Below are 19,453 nucleotides of genomic sequence, written 5' to 3' on the forward strand. Positions count from 1 at the left end.
TGTGATTGTATTTTTGGTCTGCCGTTTGGACGCCTCGGTCCAGACAACTCAGAAAATATTAGGATTGTATCAGCAAGTTTTAAAATTTAACTAACTATATTGTGTTCTGGAGCTTCTCGCTCGCATCCAACTTTTTGTGAAGTAAATAAAAATTTGATTGCAGCATTAGGATTTAAAATAGAAAAATTTACAGAAATAACATTTGGAAGGCGTTTCACCTTCCGTAACCGGGGACTGATAGATGTCTAAAGCTGAATTTCCTGTGGTGAGGCTGGAGACGGTTTGTGTGTCTGCCATTACTGCTGTGTCCAACGTCTTGTGAATGATGTTCACGGGTTTTGTTGGTCTCTTATACGAGTTGTTCAAACACTTTCTGTGACTCAAGCTAAAGAACTGAACAAAGGAAATTGGATAAGTAATTTCACATCAGAAGCACTTCAGCTGGTAAAGAACTGCATCATCTATGCATAATTAATAACAGAATAAAGACAGATAACCCAAAGGTTTTGAAAACTGAGAAAATTGAGTTTTTCTTCCGTCTTATCCCAGTGTGTATCCACTGCGTGTATCCACTAGAAGAAGACATTGACATTGATGGTGTTATCATACAGCTTTGCAAGTCTGGAGTACAAATCCTTTAACCTCCGAAACACATTCTCCTCGGAAAATCAAGTCCATGCAGGAAACCGGGGCTTCTTCATTCAATCAATTTTCTTGATTTTCTTTTTTCTGACCAACACTAGTAAGCTGTTGCCATGGTAGTTCAGATGAAGCAGGAATAATAATTGTTTCACCATAGCTGTGTGTGAATTATTAAAGCCTAGAGGGCACGAGTGAACTAACTGAGATGCAAAGAAGTCAGAAGGACTGAGTTTTCTTGTGGATTTCATTTTTGTGTTCTCCCTCGGTCTCTTCACAGGAGTCAAACCTGACCTCCAAGATCTGCAGAACGACTCAGCAACATTAGGAAGCAGCTTAAGTACATAAGTGGAGACTCGACTTCAACAAATTATGTTTACTGATGAAGCACTGCATGTTGTGTTGTCTTTTAGAAGGGAGTCTATTTTTAAAATCAATGCTCATTCTCTCACCAAAAAAAAAAAAAAAGAAAAAAAGATGCATCCAGAGCTAAACTGTCACACAACAGCCCTCAAGAACACACAATAACAAGTACACTGACACAAGGTTGGTGCTAAAATGAAACAGTGAAAGACAGAAAACATGTTAAATAGTCACAAACACAAAGTGAGATGAGTAGAAGTTTTAAATCAAAATGTTTATTCTGTCCTAATCTCAAGCAAATACCAAAAACGTTCCACTGCCACTCAGACAGAATGAATACAGCCGCTCTCTCGGGTAATAAATTAGAAAAAATAAAATAAAATAAAATGAACGCATCCACATGCTTCACAATAACAAAATGACACTAGGTAAATCAGAAAGATAAAAATATACATATATATATTTTATTGTACATATACAGTGCCTGGTTGGCTTGTTTTGTCAGGTTCCACCTGATTTAAAGGTGCTTGGTTTAGTAGCTTTACTGAAGACAAAATATAGTATCTACACCATAACTCACGAAGGTATAAAGGACCTTTGTATTCTGTCAGATCTTAGCTGTTCAGCTCAGCAGTAAAAAGTAAGTCAAATAATTGTGGTAAATAGTGCGGTGGAGCAATTTCTGAAACTCTCTGAAAATAAAAATGAAAAAAAAAAAAAAACTTTATGACCGAATACTAATCAAGAAGGCCAGTTTTTTTTATTTTTTTTTTTCTGTCCAGTGGCTGAAGTTTTAAACAACTATCACTGTGGATGTTAGCACTGAGATTCAACATACTCCTCTTCTCTGGGATGCATCTTCTGCATACTGTAGTATTCCTCCTCTTCGTCAGAGTCCTTAAAGAGACCAGAGCAGGGAGAGATTGAGAACTTTGTGCAGGAAAATTATCAGTATGTCACACACCTTAAAGTTCCGCTGTGATGCAATGAGGTTATGCAATATTTATTTGATGAAGTGGACATAGCCATTCAAGTTATTTATGAGCTGAGAGTTATCGTTTTCAAGTGCAACACTGTTAGACGTACCATTAGACACATGTCACAGCAAGTGGTGCTCTTTATGTAGGCTGCCTGTGGGTAGACACCAGTTTCCTCTCTGATGGGAGGAGAACACGCAGAGGGTCGTTAATGAAAGTAATCACACAAACGGATGTCAAAACATGCAATGTATCACACATTTTAACCTGTTTTGTGTGTATAAAACATATCCAAAGCTGATTTTTTTACCCAGCGTCGAAGTGTGTCACTGTGTCTATCACTCCTATTACTTTAATATCAGGGCAAGCAACCATACAGCTTAACAGGGAAAAAAAAAAAAGACTAGAATTAGAAAGAAAAAACTCTTAGAGACAAGTTCAAACAAAACGACTATATGAAGATCTATAAAATGACTATTTGCCTGAGTTATCACCACACAAAAAAAAAAGCGATGCATCAGTGCCAGAAGCTGTAATTCTTGGAGAGACTGCCTCCAAATGTGAGTCAGTCCCTGCAGACCTTTGTGTTTGAAAACCCTGCTGCTCGGTGCTTTCTGGCTGGTCTGGAGTCGGAAGTGGTGCATATGCTTCACTGTCTTTGCTGTTCACAGCATGAACATGCATGTCTGACAAACCCTGATGAAGGTTTCCACATTCTTGCTCCTAAAGCCACGGTGCAGTCCAAAGTCTCATGAACTGTGGTTGAGTCTTCCATTTTGAGTATCAATTCTCAAGTGAAGACAAGTGAAATATGAAATTCTATTAGGAAAAAAAAGAGTGATCTATTATTAAAAGGTTATTAAATTGGCAAATAAATGATGGATGGCTGCTGCCCTGTGGTCTGACTAAATGGATGTTAAGCAGAAAAGAAAAGCCTAAAGCTGAAAGAAAGCTGTGTTCAGTAGCGGGGTTCAAAAACGTACATATAAGGACAAGAGTTGATTTTGTCATAAAGCTACACTATGCTATAATTCTTTAAGGCATGTTTAGTAATTGCTTTATTTGTTGTGCTTAACATTGTGATGTCAATTTATAGTAACTAAAATTTGCAGTTTGAGCTCAAAGCCCCATAATCTAAAGATGAACTAGTTGGAATAGTCCAATAATTTTTCAATTGGAAATTGTCCTTGATTAATGAACCTATAATAATTACCAGGAATAAAATTGAATGCAAAATATTGAAATAAAAAAACGTTGGAGAAAATATACTTTGGCATAATCTTGACTTAATGCACCCAAACATTTACATTTTAAATACATTCATCAAGTATAACTATGCTATATCTCAATGCCATAACACATGGGCGTATATCAATTTATATATTATTGCTATATAACTTATATCAATTTCATTTTATTTTAACCTAGGGATTGACACTACTTCTCAGTAAAGCAATCACAATGTGGTCTACGTTTTCTTAAATCTCGTACATATTGTGATATTTTTCTAATATTGAGATATTTTTCATCAAGGCCATACCGGCCCAATAGAGCAATAAATATATTATTTGATTTTTTTTTTTTTTTCCAAGTGCTAAATGCACCTAAAACATAATAAAGTATCTATCAATCCATCTATCTGACTTTTATTGTTATGCTAAGGTAACCAGTTTATCCAGAATCCCAAAAGAGTTAAAAAGAAGAGAAAGCAGCAGCTCTGCTCAGATGATGAAGTCACTGCCTGCCATCTGAAGCCACATTAGAGATCAATCATGGGAAGACGGTGTTGATTCAAAGCACGTTCCTCCAAGACGCCTGACCTTTCTTAAGCCAAACCTTTAACTTAGACCTCAGTTCTTGCTTAACCTTCGCCGCATTAGCAATCCAGATGTAGAATCTATCATTGCTGAAGGCTGACTTGACTGTCATTGTCCCCAAGAGAGCAACATCAGTGATTGGTAGAATACATTTACTCACCCCTCTGTGACCTCTATCGGTGATCTGTAGGCCTTTGATTGGTTGTGCCGTTTCTTGGGACACAACATCCGACCAACCAGGAAGAAGGTAATGAGGCCGGAGGGGAGGAGGACAAAGGCCATGAGCACGGCAACATCTGAGAAGCGGAAGGTTGTAGCTGAGGGCAGCAAGAATATTGGGGTTGTTAGGGACAAATTACCAAGGTGATCATCATCAGCTACTCACAGGAAATTACACCAAGAATACAAAATCATTACAACTCTCTCCTCAGAAAAACAAACATTTCAGAAACATATTTAAAACAATTTAACTTCAACGTTTTAGCATAAACAGTTATGACTGTATGCACCAATCATAACTTCATTCACAGGAAGTTTCTGGTCCTCTTTGACAGGGACAACAAACGTCCTGGTTGCCTGGAAACTGCTCTCAGACATAAACAACTAAAATGTGTAAAGTTTTCTCGGGGAGCTTTAGCAGTGCTGCTACTGCAGGTGCTGAAACACACATGGCAGGTTGAGGATGTCTCCAAATAGACATCCTCAACCTTTACCTCAAAAGCCAGAAAATTTTGAGCTAGATTGCTTACATTATATGGCAGCCCAATGAAAATGAGGCCTAAATATTTGCACTTAATCTGCCGAATCAAGAAATATTTGGCAGGCAGTTGAATTCAAAGGGCTGCCCACCATCATGATTTCCCATCTGATTTTGTGTTACAACTTACGCTTTGGAGTAACTGTCAGAACAGTGTCTGACTTTGGGGAGCCGAAGACATCTGGGGGGTTTGTGACATCACATATGTATGTCCCATTATCATTCAGAGTGGCATTGATCAGGTAGATGGAGACGTCCCCACGTGCAGGGGTTCCCTGCCATTTGATGCGACCAGCAAACTGACCAGTCTTTGGAAGTTCAGCTTTGGACGAGAAGTGGAAAAACTGCAATGGAAAAGAAAAGGCAAAAAAAAAAATAAAATTGTTTCATAAAGACCAGGTGGTGAAATAAAGTGTAGCTTGAGCAAAAACTGTGCACTTTGAAGATTTTAATTCACCGTCAAATATGACACCTGAAAATATTGAGTCTGCTTATTCAGAGCAAATAAGACCAATTGCTGCAGAATTCAACTTGGGACACTGTATTTGTCCTATTTTAGCAAGGTTGTTCATAAAAAAACAAACAAACAAAAAAACTATAGGGAAGGGACATTCATGGTTGTGAAAAATATCTGCACGTCTGGAAAGCAAAATTTAACTCTCAAGTTGACATTTACCCACATCAGTTTGTTTACAACAACAAACCTCATCACTGAGTCACTACTCTGTTACGCCGACCAAGACCTTTTCAAACACTGCATCTGGAGTACGGGTTTGTTGTATGTGTGCGTGGGAGCAGGGAGGGAAAGAAAAACATGTTTTAGAGCACATTACGACAAATGACTAATAAAGTTACACAAAAAAATTAACTATTAATATAACTGGATTTAAACAACAAAATAGAAGTGATATATGTTGCTACGAAGAGAGATTTTTCCAAATTTAATGAATAAGGACTACAAATGTTTTAATATTGAAATGAGGGCCAGAAAAATCAAGATTCCTTGATACTACACTCGAAAGCTGAAGCTTAAAACTGACAGATCATATCCAAGTTCAGGATGAAAATCGCGCTACCAAACTTTGCCGACAGGCAACAATGCCATGGAGAAAAAGTAAAGACAGAGTACCTATTTTACCCAACACAGAAAAATGGAAGGTTATTCCAGTTAATTAAGGGGTTTTAAACGTTGGTATAAACCAGTAAATCCCCATGAAATCTTCTGAATTATTCACAGTCTGGTCTGCTAACAACTGTAAAGATCAGTTCGTCAAAGCTTTAAATTCATGAACTCATAAAGCCACATTTTAAAATGTAACCAGACTAATTTTCTTCCATTATGGTAAAATGCTGCCTGATGCAAATTTATGCAGTGGCAGCTAGGTGAGTTCAGTAAGGGTGATAAAATTGCATCTGTCTAAAGTAAAGGTTACAGCATAGCATTGTACACCATGATGCAATATTTCATTTGGCAGCTGGACAGCAGACTGTTTTTATGACTCTTTAGTTTATATAACAGAACTAAGGCTAAAAACTCCTGAGACGATCATGATTAGATCTATAATGATTCCCGAGAGTCTGTACTTTTAAAGCTAATGTCTAATAAAAACATACGACTGTCAACGTAATTAAAAAACAAAGATCCAGATCTCATTTTTATCACAAAACCTGAGTTAAAATTAAAGAAAATAGCAAAAAAGGAAAAGATTTAGAATAGAAAATTATGCATTTGTTCCCTAATGAGGACTGGTATAGCTTTGTGGTTGAGGGTGCTGCAGAGTTCATTTTCACAACAGGTGCACTGCAGCCTATTGTTCTCAACACACTGGTCACTGGCTATTTACTGCATCGTCCCGCTGCCTCTGCCCTCCTCCCATCAAGCTACAACCGAAAAGGTCACTAATGTCAACAGACTTAAAAAAAAAAACTTTCTGAGGTTTTTTCCCCCCATTTCACCTTACACATTTTTCTTTATTTTGTGTGTATCCAGGTGTGTGTTCAAGGGAACTATGCTTATTATTCATTTAAATACTGTACAAACACAGAGATGCTCCAAATAAGATTAAAAATTTGTTTAATTGTTGTGTGCTTAATTCTCCCCATATGTATATTGCAAGTACATTTGAAGCTCTGAATTTTCATCTCTTCATTTGTTAGTAACTACATTCTTTCATTCAGCTTGTTGATGATAAAGAACACTGATTTAATGGTTAGTGTGAAATTGGGATGCGAGTCTTAGTCACAGCTATGTGAAATAAACAGGAAGCAAAGAGAAAGCTTTCCTTCTCATCAGATTACCAAGAAAATGGCATTCCGGAGCATTTTAGATCATTATAAGAAAATGGATACCAAAACTGGAGAGAACTGACAAGTATGTAAGCAGATAAATCACACTACTACTGTAGCTTGTCGTTTCTGAACTCCACTATGCTAATTAGTAAAGTAAAACTGAGAAACCTGGTGTATTTTGGGATTTGTTACCATTTCTTAAACACTGATCCAATTGAAACACTCAATAAAAATGCCTGAATCCTTCCAAAAGGAATTGGCATAACGCATGCAGGGTTATTTTGTTAATAACATATTCTAATGCACTATTTTGAACTTTCCTGCATTAATATTTATGGCATAAAGCTCACACAGCAACATTTCATTTATTTACATCCAGAAGCATGCAAAAGATTGTCAGAAGCATCAACAAGGTTAGTTACACATGGCTTCCGAAATAAAAACCACATAATGGCAAAAGCAAACACAGAACAATCACAGCCACTGATTAATTTTACTGTTTTACTATGTGTACACAAGCTCTACTTTCTAAGAGACCCACTGTACACTCGCACTGATAAAGCCAATCATCCTTATGTAATGTAGCTTGACAGGCCGATAAGCAACGTACTAGAGGAAGACTAAGAATCAACACAGCATTTTAAACCGGAGAAGACCTGGATGCATCTAAAAAGGTTTAGAAAATAAGCATCTGTTTCTGGCCCAAAGAAGAGTTCATCAGCCAAATACTCCAATTACTATCATTTTCTGCAAATATTTGATTGAATATTCAGCCTCTCTCCTCCAATCTGCAAAGTTTATTGTCTCTGAGACAGAGGTAATTACGCAAGCCACTGAAGCACTGCAGCAATGCTGATTGACACTAAAGCTTCAGCAGCAAATTGATATTTTCTGACAGGTTTTCACATGCTTATTCATGGCCTCTCCCAGTGTGATATACAGCCAGGGGCCCGCGGGCCAATAAACCAAAGACGCTAATGAAATTGGGAGGAAAGTAATTGAGGGTTTAGAAATAAAAAAAATAAAAACTTGTGGACTGTGCCATCTGTGGGTCGTATCGAGATTCAGATCCAACACAGCGAAAAAGGCTCCATAGAACGAGCACTAGAAATCCACGAGGATTTATCTTCTTTAACTTTTTAATGGTTGCCAGTTGTTCTGTCCTAAATACTTAGAGAAGACAACTTTGTCTTAAATGAGCCAACCAGCAGCACGCCACACCAGCAGAACCACAAAGCATTAGCTTCCATTTAATGCTGAGTGCTCCTATAGGAAATTACTGCATATAGGGTTGCAGCTACCACACTATAGAATCTCACAGTCCAAATGCAATTACAAAGAACCACACTTGATGGCCGTCTCCAAGCACAAAGGAGCTGCTTAAATTATGTGGTGCACTCTTTGTGGACTGCAGAGTGAATGTTAGCCCAAAGTGTGCAGGGTTATGAGACTGAATGCAGTTATGGTTTAGAGTGGATACATCTGAACTCATTTCAAACAAGACCACAATACAGTAAAAGGAGTGGAATCGGGTTGGGCTGGCCGGCCGGGTGATATTTACTGTGAAAACTGCGGACATACACAAATGGTGGGAAGGAACATAAAATTCTCAGCATGGGACTAATAAATCAAACATGCAGGTACAAATGGTGTTCAAATCAAAAATGAATGAAATCAGAATGAAATGCCTTCAGTTATTACCGTCACAGCTTGTGCACTGATAGGTTCAAGAATTAGATCACACTAGAATGCAAATAAAGTAACCTGTTATTCAAGCAAGTCATTTTCCCGTATGTTAAGCAGGTCCTGATATTTTTATTTTTTTTATCAATATGTAAATATGATCTGCACGCTTTCGGTCTGTATGACTCACAAAGACATTTATTCGGTGAAAATATGTTTTTGTTCAAGGCTGAAAATATGGAGAATATCAAACCAAGCTAGGAAAAGCAATCCCTATTTTAAGCACCAAATGAACCACTTTATGTGTCCCCAAGACGCCACCATGTTTTTCACACACCGCAAATAGGAAAAGTCAAAATTAGTAACTTATGGGTCTGACGACATATTCAGCTAGCAGGAAAATACACTGGGTTCAGAACAAAATTATGATAGTATTTTTGGGACGCTCAAGCTCTTTTATTTTTTTTGTTTTTTTTTAACTAATAAAAAGTTTGAAGTATCACAAACTGGATTGTAAAGAATCTGTAGTTGGTGGTAAGATAATTTAACTATTTTTTTATATTCAGTCTTCTCAACATGGCAGTCCCAGAATGAAAAAAAGCATTTAAATGTTTTTTTGTATGTTTTAAACTAAATAAAAAAAGTTGTAAGAATTTCAAGTGATATTTTAATGAGTCTACTGTCAGTGTTGAAGAACTCAGCGAAGAAGTGCCAACTTCCTCTTCATTAGCAGCTAGCAGCAAGGTGTGGCATTCGCTCCATGCTTAATAATAGTGCAAAGCTTTTCGGCTATGTGTCTTTATTTCTCATGACTACTAAAAATTCTGCTACGCAATCAATTTAGAAGTGATAGGGGGTTCTTTGTTGCTTACATAACAAAAGATGTTAGCCAACCCAACAGCTTTAATAAATCTAAGTACTAGTAGAGAATTCTTGTCTGAAACATAAAGACAACTTTATAGTGTTTATAGACAGTTTATAGTGCCAGCATTCATACTGAAAGTTTATAATAGCAGCAAAGCAAATGTTTATTTTAGCAGAAATGCACTTGCAACACTTCATGGCACAAAGACATGCCACCATAATCACAATTTTAACTGTAGGATTTTTCTGTGGATCTCCAAATTATTCGCAGAAAAGTCGCCTATTTAAGTATTTCATTTGCAGAGCACAAGTAAAATATTCAGAGGAAAATTTTGCTTTGAAATCAATATATTGTTACTGGCTGCCGTTTCAGAAAAGGCAGAGCCAGGTACGCCTATCATTTTTCTTGGCACTGACTGACTCCCACCGCCCTCCCTTCATGGAGATCAGGAAGACCGTGGATAGTAGTTTCTGCGGTAGTTCCAAGATGGTTCCATGATTTTTAATTTATGTAATGCTCACTCTTTAAACTTGCACTGACTTAATACTGAGCCAAGTGTCAATAAAGCAGTGTCAATAAAACTACTCTCAAACTGTGCTTGGTCCATTAGTTTGTCGTTGAGTATTACGCTTGAGAACACAACATTGCATGGGTTTTTAATTTTGTAAGGAATTATATATGTAGGTTCTCAAATACTCACCACCAGTGCTGGACCTCCAGTCTGTGGGGTATAGGACCAGCTAACACGCATTTTACTTGTTGGGCTTGCTGTAGAGGTAAAAGTGCAGGGCAACCTAACCGTATCCCCTTTAGTTGCATGGAGCTCTGATGGAGTGGTCACTTTGATGGAGCAAACTTGGGAAAGGCCTGGAGAAGAGATGAAGCCAAGTAAGAAATTGGAAATATGATAGGAGCTGAATCACGTCTTCATGAGTTCCACAGAAACTGAAGTGGAGAACTAGAACAAAAAAAAAAAAAAAAAAACACACTGCGAGTGGTTTTTCCACCCACTTTTATATGAAAAACAACTGATATCAATCAAGAAATGTTGCAATGTTGTCACTTTTGTGGATGTCACAAAAGTGACGGGACAGCAAGGCTCTCCTGAAACACATAACACCGAGTGACACATTAATGCACGTTTCTCACCTGCTGCTCTTCTTGCATTTGACAGACATGTTCAACGCCTGTCCATCAGACCTTTAACAGTTATGAGTTTCTTAACATGCGTCTCTATTCCCATCAGCTCACTGAGGATATTAAGTGAATATAGAGATAACAACACAAACAGAAGTATTTTCTCATAAAAAGGAAATGAAGCAGAGGACTCTTGAAAGAGGAAACACTCTAAATCTCAGTGACATGATGGATGCTGCTAATGTGGTAATTAGAGGTCTTGGCAGGTCCTCTGTGGTCTTTGCACTGACACAAAGTTTCTAAATGTGATAACAAAAAAAGCTAGCAAGGAAAATAATGCAGAATAATAACATCTGTACTTAGATGCAATATATCTAGTTATTTTTAAATAACTACTTTTTGAAATAGTTATATTTTTGCTCAGAATATCACCATCACAATGGGTTGAATTCATTAGTACAAACTCAACAGTTGTTGATTTGTGTTAACTATCTGATTTAGAGCAGAAGTATATGATAAATGTTTTTTTGACATATTAATTAAAACTATCACCATGATTTAACAGAATAACAACCAATCGGAGCCAGGAGGAAGGTCCTGGTGCTGCCAGTCATCATTACTTAATGTAGTTTTAGCTACCATTAAATGAACCAATTTTTCCTTGGAAAATATTCATACCCCATAAGCTTCCTTTTTCAAAGAAAAATGTGAAGAGTGTGCTGTGGATTTACATTGAGCCCCCTTTTCGTGTGGGGTTATACGAGTAATCTAAACTAGTAAAATACACCTGTGTGTAATTTATTCTCAGTCTGCAATGAAAAATGGGGGCCTGGGGTGAATTACATTGAGGTATTTGCAAAAAGTTCTGTATTAACTCAGGCAGGCTGAGTACAAATACAAGCCACAAATGTAATGAGAGGAAAAACAGTATTTTTTTCTTAAAAAATCTCAAATGCTTTACTTTATGTTACTAATAAACTTAGTAATATGACAAATTTTGAAAAAGCTACTGGTTAATTAAACTTGAAATAATTAAGGCAAAAATAAAACTACCTCAGATTTACCCAAAAAGACACACTAGTTGGCGGATACCCTGGCAACGTGAATGTTACTGTAACCACCCAGCATAACGCAAGTACTTATCCACATACAGAAGTTAAACAGTCTGAATAAGTACTCAGTGCTAATGACTGTTTATGTCCTATGTAAGTTATTTAAAGAGAGCTCTTGTTGGAAGGATGTTTTTAGTGTATTTTAGACACTTCCTAATCCAGTACTGAGTCCCAGCGCCGAAGCCTGACCCTGGGATCCTCTTCCTGAATTTACGACTCAAAAGGCCTGTTATTATGCAATACTCTCCCACCCAAATACTGACGATCCTGTCAATGGAATTAAATAATATTCTATTTACTGTTATTTTATGTTTCCACCTTTCAACATAAGGTTTTAAATTTAGGGTCTTAAATTCATTAATGGTGTTTCCTTATATTCTGAAAATGATCGAAATACCTTTAAAAAAAAATCAAACTTGTAGTCTGCGCTATTGACATAAGTATGACTCGCCAAGACAAAGCATTTCCCTAAATAAGTAATGACCTAATAAGCCGCTTTTAAGAGCAAATATCCAAGTATTTAACCGCCTGTTCTTCAGCTGACGCTAAATGTTGAAATATTCACTGCGACACGACACCGGATCTCAGGCTCTACTTACCGAAAACGCCAAACAAATACAGCAACAAAACTGAATTTAGAGCTGTCCTTCTTAACTCCACTCGACACATAATTGGTGTTGAAGGTGGATCCATTCCGGTGACGATAGAAAAAAATCCTCTAAGTTGCGTCAAAACTTCGATAAATTTCCGTCCATAGTATGTCTCGTCTTCAGTGAATTTCTCCCCCGACTGCGTGAATACCTGTCGGACAGGTGGATCAGGAAGTAGGAGCTCTCCGTCACTGGCAAACATGTTGAGTAAAGGAGACAGCAAAAAACTTACGCCGAGGGGGGAAAAAGTCAAATTCCACCATTAGATACAAAGTCCAAAACATTTTTTTTTTATTAAATACATTAAAAACTGTAACCAGGAGTTAGTTTGGTTAAGTAAATTTAAATTAGGTAGCTTCGCTATGTTCATTGAAAGACATAGCACAAAATAAATAACTAGTACATATAATTTGGATTTCAATAACAATGTGCGCTACTGGAAAAGGCAGAAGCTTGTCTGAATATGTCTTTATTTCACATATGTACTCATTTTGTTTTTTTGTTTTTTTATTGATTTAGACTCTTGGTGTGACACCAAGTGTTCAAAAAGCTTTCAAAACAGAGCTGGTCTAAATCAGAAGCGAACTAAGCAGCTGCTTACTTCCCTCCTCTTACTAGCAGGGGGTGTCCAAGAGCATTCAAACTGCCACAATTTTATTTACTTATTAAAGTCAGAGTAATTTGTTACTAGAACAGCAATACTGAACAGTACCTTTAAAATGGTATGGACATATTATTTGAAATTAATTTGAAATAATTATTATAAACTAACAAATTAAATAATCTTAATTAATTTTTTTGAAAGAATACTTGAGCTATGGTGATTTATGGTAGTTGGATGAAATCAAAATTAATTATATTACAACACTGTTAGAAGCAAACACATGTGGCTTTAAAATGAACCCAAACTTTCTTTAATGTAGCCTCTAGAACCATGCATATGCCCTCATATGAGCCTCTGTTTGCAGACCTTATCTCCCCATGCAGCCTCCATACATAAGAAAACGCAGATGATCTGTTGGAACAAACTCCTCTTCTCTCCCTGTTCCCAATCTCCTGGTCCTGTAATTATGTCTAAAGGGAGAAGGTGTTTTCTTTTCCCAGCCTTTGTTAGTTTACTTTCTCATGGGGTGTAGTGCTTTATCTCTCAACTGTTGCATGTGTTTCTTCAAAAAATCCTTTGAAGTATATATATGTCTTTATTTGGTCTCCGTAGTCAATTTCCTTCTTACATCCATCATGTGTTCATCAAGCATTTCCTCTAATCTGAAAAAGGAGTCATTTTATGGCACATGAAAGAATATGCAAGGGTAGCATCTTTTTGTACACTGACCCTGACATGCTCTGCACTTTTATGAGCTTATAATGAATTCTACTATTTGTCAGCCTACGCAGGAAACCAATGCTGTGAAATTTAATATATGACAAACAACCGTGAAGGGGGAAAAATATTGTACAATACATTACTCCAGACGTAGGCATTTCCAGTCCTGGTACACTGATGTCTTGCATGTTTCAGTGGAACTGCTTTGCTGTACCTGATTTAAGCATTTAACTTATTCCTCATCTTGTCTGAAGTTCTTCTAGATGCTGCAGATTTCTTATTCAAAACACGTGGACACAAAGTGAGAAAGGGAAAAAACATTCACAACTTCACACCCTGCACTCCCCTGAATTAATTTACTATTTGATTCATTGTTTTTTACTGCATAACTAAAAGAACCAGCAGAGAAACCTAGACACCCCTTACAGGAACGCTCTCCATCTCATTTTAGGGCATCAGGTCAGGAAAAACGAGCGCCGTCCCTTCAAAGAAGTTTGTTGTCTAGCATGGGTTCTCCTCGCAGTTAGATGTGCCCAGAAAACCTCCGTCACGTATGAGGACTTTTTATTTTTAAATGTAGCACTCAGAATTGTTGCTGCGTGCCAAGAAGAAAGCCCAGCAGATTTACTTTCAGAAGTGGAGCACTATGTCTTCTTCCATGACTCCCTTAGCAACGCTGTGAGGTAAACGTTGCATTCACTCTTTCATAGCTAGGACGGAAGAGGAAATTAGATGTTGGAATCCAAAGTTTAGTAATCAGTTGTCTCCTTTTTTCCAGCTGCCTCAAGCAGTGGTGTCCAGATGTGTCCCTGGTCGACATGAACTAAATTCATTCTCTGAATTACCTTTTCCGTGCGTCCTCAAGTTGTGCAGAGGCCTTACAATGAACCACTTACAAATTCATGGTTGTTTAATCAGGAAAACACTTTAATATGCTGGACAATGGCCCCTAAGAGCTCATGTAGGACAGACAGCACTGCCACAGCGTAAACCTAAGGAAAAATACCAAGGTAGTGACACAGTCATGTTTTTGTCCCTTTTCTAAATGAAGAAATGAGTAAGAGGTCAGAAAATGAATTCTAGTGAGGAAGGGATCACATTTCCCAGTAAAGGAGCATTGAATTTTAACAAAGCATTGTTTTTTTTTTTTTACTTAATGAGAGAATATGCTAACAAAAGTCTGCTTCTCAGGTTGTTACCTCTTTTGTATAAATTAATCACCTTACTGCATTATAATGCTGCATAAAATGGGTGTGTTAATAGATGCTAAACTGTTCCTTTTCGCATCGTTAACTGTAAATCAGGACAATGACAAAATCAACACTGCAGCAAATGCAGCTATGTTGTTCATCTTTAACCAAAATATATGACGTAATAGTTTCCAACTTCCCTTTTTGAGCTGGTGGTGGGTAACGATACTGACCTGTAGTGAGTATTTAACCTCACATCTTTCTAAAGAAGGATTGCAAAAGCTGTATTTTGCAATCTGTTTCGCAGTCTGGTGCCTCTTACCTGGGTATGCAAACACACCATTATATCATGTGACACATTGTGTGTACGAATAAAAGGGTTCTCTGTTTGGTTACAGTCGCAGGTTCTCAGTTACAGCAGCAGTCCCCTGACTGACAATCAGGGCTCTTCCCTGCTCACTTACTTTCTGGCGTCTCTGAACAACAAGAAACTTCTTTTTTTTTCTATTTTTCTATTTTTTTGCTTCTGGGCACCAAAAGGTAGATGCAATCATTGTAGAAAATGTAGAAGCTTTTCTGTCTTTTGATTGTTTTAAATGCACTGAAAAGGCGACGAGATACTGTCCAGTTCACGTCTTTTATTTAAGGTTTCACATACACAAGTTTTAACTTCTCAGGAAGGAACACAAACAAGTGAGACTGGATTGCACAAGAGTTTAGAGATTCTTAGCTGCACAGTTCCTGCTTCTCCACCTCTAAATGAATGCAAAACATTACCTGAACATTTGTCTTTGCATGTTAAGCTGCAGCCCTGAATGGAAATCTCAGTCCAACATTGAGTCATATTTTACACACCAGTGAGACAGCTATAATATCTCTGTGAAACATGTCCTGCCAAGCCCATGTTTTTGTGTGTTCTGTGTGGTTAGGCATGAGCAAAGGAATTTAATATAAGATTGCTGTGCCAGGTACAACCCAATGCAAGGTGTGGAGAGCAAAGAAAAATGACGGTTACGTATTAAGCACAGATTTACATTGTAAACAGACTGTAATTTCCTTCTTCTGTCTTGACTTCTATCACTTCCCTTATCGTACTGATCTGACATTAGGTTGGCTCTTTTTGGGAAAAGTTTAATCATGGTTGCCATAGCAAATACACTCCATTGGAAAATGTTGAGTCACAAAGCAAAAGTATTTCAAAAACATGTCTCCCAGGAGTTTCAACAACATGTTTCTGCTACAGACTTCAACAACGAGCTTCGCTGGAGTCACAAAAATAAATCTGTGTATTGAAAAAGTTGCAGTTTGCTCTTATTTTTTTATTTCAGATGTTTAAGCAAATTTTGGCAGCAGACAAAAGCAAATGGTATAAATACAAAATCCAGTTTTCTGATAATAATGGCACTCATTTATGAAAAAAGTTACCAAACCTACCTGGAAAAGTAATTGCTCACCCCCATGTTAAATCTTGAATTAACTGAAAAAAAAAAAAAAAAATTGGAAGCTGATTTGAATCTTTCTTCAATCTCTATGTCCAGGCCAGACATGTTGACATCTAGCAAAAGTTCCTGACAACAGGAAGTATGGTTAAAAAAAATAAATAGAAATCTCAAAAAGCATGTCATCTAAAAAAAAATTTAGGACATCCATCAGCATAGTATAGACAGGGTTGCAGTGTCATTTATAAAGATTTGGGACTCCACTGAATCACAGTAAGAGCCATTATCTAAAAATGGAGAAAACAGGAAATAATGGAGAACCTTCTTAGATGAGGCCTGCCAAGGACAGGAGCTCATCAGCAACTCAATGTATTTTGTAATCTTCTCTCACTTTTTGAACTGGATTACATGGAGAATATATCAAATGTACACCAGAGGTTTTGCACGCACAACTCAATTCCTCCAACTGTGCAGTTTGACCTCGAACAGTAACAGTGTGTTTCTTTTTAGAAACAATTGTGTTGCTAGTCACATGTTCAATTGCCAGAGTCGTCAAAACACCACACAAAAGACTAAAGAGATTAAAAAGGATGGTAAGCGCATCATAACTGTAATTCTGTCCTTGCAACTTTTTTGTTGTGTGATTCTGTCAAGTTATAATATGTCTTATGTTAAAATTCCATAGTTATGCAAAAGAGAGTTTCAAAAAAATGTTCTATTGTGTCTGGCATTTGCTTACTGAAAATGCATCATCACAATTTTGCCTATTAGCTTTTACAAACTGGCAAAAATTGGTGTATTCCAAATAATCATTTTATAAAGCAAAAGACATTACTTGAGGAAGTAATGTCCTTTTAATTTTTAACTGTATTAGAAATCTGTAACATTTTGGAGAATCAATTCTTATCAGTTAACCATATTGACAGATAATTTAATCATTTAGAATAAAATGATGTTGCCACTCACAAAATGCAGTCTTAGACAAACTGAAATCATCTAATGTTTTGCTGTTTAAAAAAAAATTGTCCAAAACCACCATGAATAACAATTTTGTTGTTTATGACAGACTGCACAAGCAGAAAAAGATATGGTTGGGGATGCTGGATCTCTAAAGTTTCTTTGGCATGTAGAGCTACTTGTGGCTTAGCCAGAAAGAAAACTCCAGTAGAAAGGAATAAACAGACATGGCTTGAATGAAATCACTATCAGTCGATAAAGAAACATTGTTTGTACCATAGGCTCCATGGCCTTCATGGCCAAGCCAACAGACTGCAGTCTTGTGGGTCTAAGACCTCTGACCAAATTAGCTTGGTCAGGGGTTTGTTTTCTACAGGCTGATGGTGAAAACAGCCCCACCCAAAATCTCCTTCTCAGCTTAAGTCCTAGAAACAAACATAACTGTTAGCAGCAGCTATGCATAGCTAGCACAAGTCAGCTTGGAAATCTGGGGAGCTGGTCTTTACAACATCAGCAGCAGTTGTTGATGCTGTTGGCTTGTCAACAGCTGTCTTGAGGAACCTGTAATTACAAAGATCCTTCTTCAGAGTTGTGAATAAAACCAAAGTCAATGTTTATTTTTTTGGCAAGGAAGCGTAACTATTTGATGCACAAATCAGTGACCTGTAACTTTGGGTCTTTAGCTCCTTTGACCTTCCTCCACTAGCAAAGGAAGGATTCATGTGGCACACTTTGTCCTCTCCATTATATTAGCACCACGGAAAAAGAACGTTTTTGTTCTAGTCGTAGTGTTTTAAGGATCATGACATCACAGAGTTTCCTTCCTGAATCTCCTCCTCTTTCTGCTCCTGGAGCCAGAGTAGGTTACGATGCAAAGTATTGTTGAAGTAAAAAGTTACACTAGCTAGCCTTATGTATTCAGTCCTTCATGGTTGGAGGTTTAGCATGGGGCCCTTGTTAGCATTCCACCATTTTTTTTTTTTTTTTTTTTTTTACAAATAACATCTTCCATCTTCCTAAATATAAGGGAACTGTTACCAATAACAGTGCAACAGAACCTGACTTTAAAATCTAAGTTATCCTATATAGTGTTCATAATCTGTGGTTAAGAAGCTAACAATGTGCTAATAAGAGCAACATGCTAATAGTCTGCACAGTGCTGTTTTTGTAGCAACTATTTTTGCAGTGTTTTTGTCTTCCTCGTGCCAAAATCAGACATTGGAAAAGGAAGGAAATTTTGAAAAAGTGCAGATACTATGTAATTTCTTTTCAGAAACATATTGTAGAATATTATCAGTTCGTTTCTGTCTTCAGTGATATGTGGGACGCACCGATTACATTTTTGTGCCAAGAGCGAAGCAATGCAGTCAAGTTGAGACCACAAGCTTCCCCTGTGTAATAAACACAGAATGATGTCAAGTTTGGTTTGAAAAAATAGGAAGGGAAAGCTGGATGTTTCTACTCTGAGAAATTACTGTGAAGTAAACTCTGCAACTCTCACCAGCTTTCTAAATGACAGGCTTATTTAGACCTGCAAAGCAGCTTTCATGTCAGTTTTAGTGATAGAAAATTCTGAATAGACTCGAATAAAAACTCTCAAGCACAGAGAAAGTGAAAGTGACCCCTATCCTCGCCCTCCTCCCACACCCACTGCATACCTTCCCTTTTAGACAACCATAATATATACGGTTGGTTTTCCACATCTGTCTTTGGAAAAAAAAAAAAAAACATGAAACATCCTGAAATTACTGAAACATTTGTTTAAACAGTCATGCAGGGTATCACGTAAAAGATAAAGCAAGATTTTTTTTTTTTTTCATGTAGGAGGATTTTGGTTCTGTAGCTCATTTACATTTTACTGTGAGACTCAGTTGGACCAAATGCTTTCCCTGCAGAAAAACACTTTTTGCTATGTTTCAAATTGATGTGTAGCAAGATGAAAAAGAATCAATGTTTCATAATGCACAAGCTCTGATTGTTTCTATTGCAGTATAGGAAAAAAAAAAGTCAAACTGCTTCACTGGAATAGTGTGTTCAATCCCACATACAGCGATGACTGCTGAGCTATTTTCCAAAGTGTACAAAGAGATACCAGCTGATGCTTTCGTCATAAAACTACGTTATCCAGCAGGTTTAACGTTTCATCAATTTAGCACAGGGAAATGTTTTTCTTAGCTTAAATAAATAAGCATGACCCCCCCCCCCCCCCCCCCCCACTCCTTTTTTTTTCGTTTAGCCCGCCCTTTCCTTTGTC

At 37.2% G+C, this 19,453-nt stretch overlaps 1 protein-coding gene across 1 annotated transcript; it reads right to left on the minus strand.

Annotated features, from left to right (window-relative positions):
• Positions 1 to 1,255: 1,255 nt before the first annotated feature.
• On the minus strand, positions 1,256 to 12,506 carry LOC106942651 (myelin protein zero-like protein 3). The gene is made up of 6 exons (XM_015025978.1): positions 12,239 to 12,506; positions 10,091 to 10,257; positions 4,684 to 4,897; positions 3,957 to 4,113; positions 2,089 to 2,158; positions 1,256 to 1,899 (listed from the first exon to the last, which is right to left on the minus strand). The coding sequence occupies exons 1-6, from the start codon at positions 12,489 to 12,491 to the stop codon at positions 1,819 to 1,821; spliced, it is 942 nt and encodes a 313-aa protein (XP_014881464.1). The 5' UTR covers positions 12,492 to 12,506; the 3' UTR covers positions 1,256 to 1,818.
• Positions 12,507 to 19,453: the final 6,947 nt, after the last annotated feature.

This window comes from Poecilia latipinna, unplaced genomic scaffold (assembly GCF_001443285.1).
Source record: "Poecilia latipinna isolate Pla-1442-1.1 unplaced genomic scaffold, P_latipinna-1.0 Scaffold4447, whole genome shotgun sequence".
In the NCBI taxonomy this organism is placed as follows: Eukaryota; Metazoa; Chordata; class Actinopteri; order Cyprinodontiformes; family Poeciliidae; genus Poecilia; species Poecilia latipinna.